The 7,366-nt window shown below is 41.9% G+C and overlaps 1 protein-coding gene across 4 annotated transcripts in view; it reads right to left on the bottom strand.

Annotated features, from left to right (window-relative positions):
* Positions 1 to 7,366, bottom strand: part of MBD3 (methyl-CpG binding domain protein 3) — a 20,451-nt gene that overhangs the window by 8,711 nt on the left and 4,374 nt on the right. For 3 of the 4 annotated variants that reach the window (XM_024218375.2, XM_024218374.2, XM_024218376.2), the window contains exons 2-5: positions 5,459 to 5,618; positions 5,020 to 5,157; positions 2,344 to 2,434; positions 1,585 to 1,762 (exon numbers count right to left, since the gene is read on the bottom strand). In XM_024218375.2, the coding sequence (XP_024074143.1) occupies positions 1,585 to 1,762; positions 2,344 to 2,434; positions 5,020 to 5,157; positions 5,459 to 5,618 (567 nt within the window). Of the gene's footprint in view, positions 1 to 1,584; positions 1,763 to 2,343; positions 2,435 to 5,019; positions 5,158 to 5,458; positions 5,619 to 6,914; positions 7,081 to 7,366 lie in introns of those variants that run through there. The other variant, XM_024218377.2, reaches the window with a different exon arrangement.

Below are 7,366 nucleotides of genomic sequence, written 5' to 3'. Positions count from 1 at the left end.
CTATCCAACCCCCCCCCCGCTCCCTGCCCCCTTACCACGCTGTCTGGCGCACTGGTGGCTGGCGGTGCTACAGCTGCGCTGCCCGGCTGGAGCCAGCCATGCCGTCGCCACCACGCAGCACAGAGCACCGGGTCAGGCCGGGCTCTGCAGCTGTGCTGCCCCAGGAGCTCGCAGCCCGCCGCCCAGAGCATTGCGCCAGCGGCGCAGTGAGCTGAGGCTGCGGGGGAGGGAGAACAGCGGGGGAGGGGCCACAGCGGGGGAGGGGCCAGGGGCTAGCCTCCCAGGCCAGGAGGGTCCCGCAGGCTGGATGTGGCCCATGGGCCATAGTTTGCCCATCTCTGCCCTATTGGATGGGAATCCCCAGCACAGATAATTCTCACCACCAGGGGGCCTGCATCACCTTCTACTCTACTACTGCTGCACAGAAAGGTCATCTTAAGGGCTAGGAAAGTCCTGCTAGTTATTATCAGTCTCATACTAAGGAGCTAGGCCTATGAGTGAGAACCCTGAGAGATGGTATTTTCAGGCAAATGGGATTGCACCTAGCTCTATATTAATTTGAACTGTTTCCTTCTTTAATACAGGCTTTCAGTTTCCAAAACTGAAAGATCTGCATTTGAAGGAGTTCTGGAGGGAATCACACTTCTCTCTGATCCAATGGGAAAAGATCCAAATTCATCTTACCAGGGCTTGTGTAACCCATATTAACAGGCTAATGGGGCTCTTTATCCCCCTCTAGTAGCTAAACAACAACAACAGTTTATGTGTCTACTATTTTTGAGCTAATGGACCCGGTCCTTTAGCTCAAGCAGTCAAAGCTTTTAGAATCAGAGGTCCCTTCAATAACTGAAGATGACTTCTTCGGGGACACTGTTACATTTATACAAAGGTCAAGAAAAGAAAGAAAGCAAGCAACTGCCGGTTTTTAGAATTTTGAGAAAAATCTTACTCCAATGAAAATATTGTTCTGCAGAAATACAAAAAGGGTAATTTGCACACATGCACACTCTTCCCCACCAGAGGCAGCTGCTGCCTTGGAAGATCTGCTATAAATCTACAGTACTGCAGTAAGGATTGCTACTGCCATGCAAACAGGGAAGCATTTTTTCTGAGTAGTATGTAGCTGGAGTTCAGAGTCAATGTTTTGGTCATGACTTAACATAGCACACACCACTTTCACACAGCATGATTATCTGGGAGCATGAAATTTAGTAGAACTGATGGCTCTGCTCGAAGCTCCCTTAGGCCTGTTCTTTGGCGATTAAAAGTAGGAGGTGCCTAGAGAAGAGCAGAAATCTGCAGTGTCATCCTCTACCAGGGTGACCAAGTATTTCTTTCCTCAAAAGATGGAAGAGGTAAAATTAACCTAGTCCAAACACAATAGCCAGAGCTAATGTTCTTTTCTTTCGTTTCCTGTGAAATCAAGTTAATAACTTGACACACTAGTTTAAAGCAATCAAATAAACCCATTGAGCCATACTCTTCTATCAGGTATAAGCTTAGCTTTGATAAAAAGGGCATTAACTGTTGTACGCCCAAAAACCATTCCAAAAGCAAAGAACCAGTGACATTTCTTGTTAATACCTAATATCTTCATCCGTCACCATAAATGCTTTGCAGAGCGGCTGCGAGGTGTTTAGCCAAACTCCGGGGTTCTTCTCCACAGCTGCAGAGAGCTGTCCAGTGATGGGCATAGTGCTAGTGTGCAAGGCACTAGCTATAGCAGACAGGAGAGTTTCATCTGTGCAACCAGGTCCAACCCCTAAAGCGAGAAAAATTCTGTAATTTCTACCAACTTAACAGCAATAACTAAAAATAATACAGGCTGCTGCATTCTTTATAAGTGGCAGAGCTGTGCACTGATACTTTTATTAAAGTCAGCACATTTGTTCTACGCATCCCACATTAAACAGATCCTGCTGACGCAATGGCATAGCAATTCCTTTATATTTTAAAATGGTACACTCATTTTCTTCTTTTTCCCAGGTGTCCTACACATCCCAGTCTAAGCCTTGAGGACTGTCACTCCATTACAGCTATCCTCCCACAAGGATGGCTGGCTGAAACTTCCTTCGGGACCTATCAAAAGAGTTCCTTAATTAACTTGAATACAAGAGATGCTGTTGAGTGACATGTCACTTTCTCCTACTGTCCCTCAATGCCCCTCAGGGCTAAGTACACTGAATTTAAGCCTGACCCCAGTCATAGCCAGTTCTTTCTGAAGTTGGGACTTGCCCACAGAGTGCTAAACACCTGACAGCAAGTGGGTTAAGCCCACATTATCTTCAAAATATAGCTAATACAACAGTGCTAGGCCTATAGTTAAAAGCTTGATCTAATTACCTTGTAAACCCTTTGGAAGGTCCATTGTTTTCACCAGCTCTTCTGCAATGTCAAAGGCATTCAGTCCACTTAGTTTCTTCTCCCAGAAGAGCTAACAAAGGAAACATTTATTCATTCATGCAAAACAACATAGAAACACACTTGACAACACAACAAAACACCTGCCCTGCCACGGCACACTATGGAGCTGAGAACTGGAGTGGATATGTCTGGCGATACTATAAGAGGGGCCCAGATGTGTCTGCAGGGAGGGAACAGTTTGCATTACCATCAGTTAATCAATGAAACAGCTCCAAGGTTGGAAGAACAAATACAATATTTCTGTATTGATTTACTGGCTTTAAAAAAAAGTTGCCCCCTTGCATCAATTCTGCTATTTCCAATCTTCTTTGTCACTAGGACAGTAAGCTAATACTGGCATCACCTCATTTAAGTGCAAATGGTACGGGGCAGTATTTTTTGGGTAAGTATTCCTTTTGGCTGACTCACTAATCTGCTCTTTAGCAGATTCCAGAGAATTCTTCCCCAGCTTTGCTTCAAAGGTTACTTTTAAAGAAAGAGGGTAGAGCGATTCAAGTCATAGCCAGGATAAAGACTAAATAAAATGACTGCAATAGTTTAATCAACAGATACATCAGCAAAAGTTAACTGTTGCTTTTGGAACAAAGCTTTTCAGTTACAGAAGGCATCGCCCAATCTATCTGGTAAGAAGAGGCAATATTACAGCTGGGTCCATGTTCAAATCACAATCCAGAGACATCAGTGGATAGCTACAGGACTATAGCAATTTGCCTGACCACGCTTGCTTTTTGCTGCAGAACAGTTATTTCATCTAGGCTTTAGGGAACTACAACACGGCATGTAGCCAGCCAAGGACCATACAAATCCACAAGTCTTCCACCCACCTCATACCACAAGACGACCCAAACTGTGAAACAGTCTAAATTACTTCTCCTTGACCTTTCACAATAATGCTCTCAGCTTCTAAGTAGCAGAGCAAATCACAGGAGGCAATTTCTAGTCCATAATTTTCAAGTCAAAGGGTTATAAAGCCAGATACTTAAGAGGCCTGGGCATTATTTCCAAAATTAGAATGAAGACTAAGGGTAGCCTGAACGAAGCTAGAATGGAGAAAATGCTATGGGTAAAGCATTAGGAAACTTTGATCTAGCGCTTGCAAGGATTGCTGGATATGTAGTAGAGCAGAGGGCTAGAGATGGATAAGATAGAGTGTGAATAGAAAGATCCACAATGATAATGAGCTTGCACCAGCACTCTCATGTTTAGTTGGGTACGAGATAGTAAATCGGACAACTGCAGGTAGCCTCAAAACCACCTTTATATGTCTTCTGGACAATGCTGTTATAAAAATACAAAGAGAAATGAAGTGGATCAGAACAGACCAGTGTAAAATATGGTTAGAGTCAACAGCGTGGACATGGAAAACACACCCATCATCTTACTTAAAAACACCCATTGAGGGCAGAATTTCTTTTAAATGCATCATAATTCTTACTTCAAGATGATACTTGTGAGGTTAAATAGAAAAGATTTTGAAATTCCTCAACTGTGCAGAAGGAAATTTGAAAAATAAATAAATAAAATTTGATTTTTTTTATTAATTACCCCTTTGAGTATATATATATGGTGTATATATATATATTGGGTGTATATATATATATACGGTGTAATATACCCACTTTTGCAGTTGTATGTAATGTGTACTGACAATTGGCAGTGTCTGAACTTGATAATGACACTGAGCACCTAGTTTCTAGAGAACTAAACAGATGGACTTACTACAGCAAAGGACTCAATGAAGCTCTGCTGAGGGGACAGGCTGCCAATTCCATGGAACAGGAAAGAAATGAGAATGCCTGCCAGAGACTGTTTCTAACAAATAAGATTTATTTTACCACTATCCAACTCTAACATTACATAATGCCCCCCCCCCTCCACACACACACACACAGTTTTTTGTAGCATCGGCTAGAGGAGATGGAGTTCCTTTGTATGTCTCCTCTAGTTTGCAAATACACAGTATCGTAAGTGAAACTACAACTTGGATTTGGCTGTTAATACTGGCATTCAGGTGATGACCAAGTATTCTAGGAGATGACTGAATTTCTAACCTTAGGGGAGTTAAATGGTCCTGAGACACCAAAGTCACAAAGAGAGGCTGGGGGGGAGGGAAGGGCAGGGGGCTGCAATCTCTGCCATGTGCAACAGACACCAGATAGTGATCTGTACTAGAAGAGTGTGAGCCTTCAGAATGTTGGCCCTATCTAGACTATAAAATACATGACACGGGATCTAATTACAATACAGTTGTCCCTAAAACTGGTTAAACATTGGTCCAATATGTAGGGCAGACCACCAGACCACTTTAACCATGATGAAGCTTAAGATCTGACAAAGGCTGCAGCCCAGTTATAAAACACAGTTAAAGTCATATCTACACTATATAATGGAATGCTTTTAACAGGGTTAGGAAGGAAGCAACTTGTAACAGGTTCCATGACACTGAAGTCCCTGCCAACATTTCAAATACAACAAAGTGCCAGTGTACATTTACCCACTGTTATATAGGAGGGTTATATTTATGCCCCTCAAATGATTAACACACATGAAGCTTTCTTAGCTTTGGGAACGAAGCTGCCACACCGCAAACCTCACCTGGCGGGGCTGATCCACAGCTTTCTGGGGATCACTCTTCACTTTGTTGCTGGGATGATTTGTGATCTTAGTGACAGGCTGCTTGAAGATTGAGGCTGTCTGTCTGACAGGGAGTGCGGTGTTTAAGTCAGGTTTACCCTAAAGATTCAAAACAAAAAAAAGAAAAGAAAAAACATTTTTGCCATAGCAAAATCAAACTCAACACTCTTATTAATGAAAATATTTGTGAATCAGTTTTAATTAGACCAGATCTACCTACCAGTATGTCTAGTACCCAGATATCATGACATCTGTCTCATACAACTCCCACATACAAGCATTAATTCAAAGGCTAAATCTGTGTGTGAAGTTCTCAAAACAATATCCCAAAACCAACAGTAATACACCAAAAACTCAAATAGATGGAGAGGGGAAACCTTGCACTGTAACTTATTCTTACTTTGGCTTGGTTAGAACAGTCATAGCGCATCCTCTGTCTGTTCTTATTCATCTTACTCATCAGCATTTTGCCTGTGCGAAAGTCAAAAGTGCTCAAGTCCATGGAGCTCCCCAGGTAACGGGCCAGCTGAGGCTTGCTTCGGAACTTCTTCCCACTTGGGCTGAGAAAAACACAAAGGGAACAGAGAGAGAAGTTAAACTTCCTGAGCTCTGGCTGATACCAATGTTAGTTTCACTACCCCAAAAATAAATAAATAAATTAAAAAGCACTAGATTATTCCCTTTGTGACAGGAAGAGAGGATACTGGACATCCAAGAGTAACTCACTCCTCACTCTATATGGATATGGCCTAGTAGACTCATCTTCTCCCTTACAGTTAACTGTGGAAGGGAGAGCGGAAGAACATGTTAACCTGTTCTACACATCAATGGCCAAATTCAGTTCACGTTTACAGGAGGCACCCAAATTATACCAGGACCAAACCTGATCTTGAACATTCTGCTTCCAACTCATTACCCACTGGTTCATGCAAAAGTATGTCAGCTTCCAAGTATTACTTTTCATGAAACTGTTACATTAGAACAGCAGCATGATCTTCACAGCACAATTCTTTTTTTCTTCTTTGTGACGCAAACAGTTTTAACAATAAACTTCTGATTTCAGTTTGATTCTTATCTTCACAATAAAGTATTATGGAACAGGTTAGGAGCCAAGAAAATAAGAAGCTAACACTCTGTAAAGGGAAAAAGTAAAAAAAAAAAAAAAAAAAAAAACCCCACACCTTTCATTTTAATTAACAATAGAACAAATCAAAACTTTGAAAGACACTGCATTAAAGATGCACTTTTAAATGTTTGATTTTATGTGATGGACAACAGCCAGGCAAGTGTGCATCCATTGGCCCAACTGCTTTCTTGGTTTTTTATATAAAACAAACTTATGGTTGCAATGAGTTACTAAACAATGGGCTGGGTTCGCCTCAATTATAATGGTGAAAATCAGAAGTAAACCCACTGAAGTCAACAGAGCTATACCAATGCAAAATTGTGAGAAACAAGAAGTTTTGAAAAGAAAGTCATTTCCATGTAGCATTGTCCATTACAAAAATACATACAGCTCATCATTCAGTAGACTTCTCACATTTATTCCCCAGCATCCTTATCACCAGTAGCAATCAAAACCTTAGTTTCCCCTCTAGCCAGGTGGAGGACAATACCACATATGGAGTCACCAACTGCATACACAGGCAATTTACATCTTCAGCCCATTTACACGCCTAGTAACACCCAACCCCCACATCGCTCAGACTCAGTGCAACAAAGCTAATATACTAGCATGCATGTTTACAGCTTATAAAGGGCAGGTAACTTTTTCATGCACATATTTCTATGAAATAAAAAGATCAGCAGTGCTAGAAACAAATCTCTCAGTCATATTATCCAGGTATCAAGCTTACCTTCTCTCACTAGCCTGGCAGTATACTCAATCCTGGATCTATTTGGACCAAACCTTCAGCGCTTGAAAGCTCTTCACACTCTTCTGTTATTCCTGGAAAGATTCCACTTACACTAAAATCTAAGTTGGCGTTTGCAGAACAGATTTCAGTGGCGGTTATCCAATCCCCTTTGTATCAGATGACACCCCAGCTTTCCTGGAGAACCTGAGGCACTTTTGTCCATTTAAATTGAACCACTACAAGGAGAAGAATGGCCTTGAGTGCTAGACGCAGTGCACAAGACACTGATGTGCATATTGAACTTTCTCGTGTCCCATAGGCTACACACTGACAGTCTATCCAGATGAAACACTCAGTCGACAGTTGATGAACATGACTAGCACCAATTTCTGCAGAATCCAGGGTTGAAAGCCATCCTGTTTGGGACTATTAGGATCATCAAACTTTAGTCC

This window comes from Terrapene carolina, unplaced genomic scaffold, assembly GCF_002925995.2.
Source record: "Terrapene carolina triunguis isolate 2854851 unplaced genomic scaffold, T_m_triunguis-2.0 Scaffold194, whole genome shotgun sequence".
Taxonomy (NCBI): Eukaryota; Metazoa; Chordata; order Testudines; family Emydidae; genus Terrapene; species Terrapene triunguis.
The sequence above is the reverse complement of the archived record's forward strand: the minus strand, read 5'-3'. Positions and strand labels throughout refer to the sequence as shown.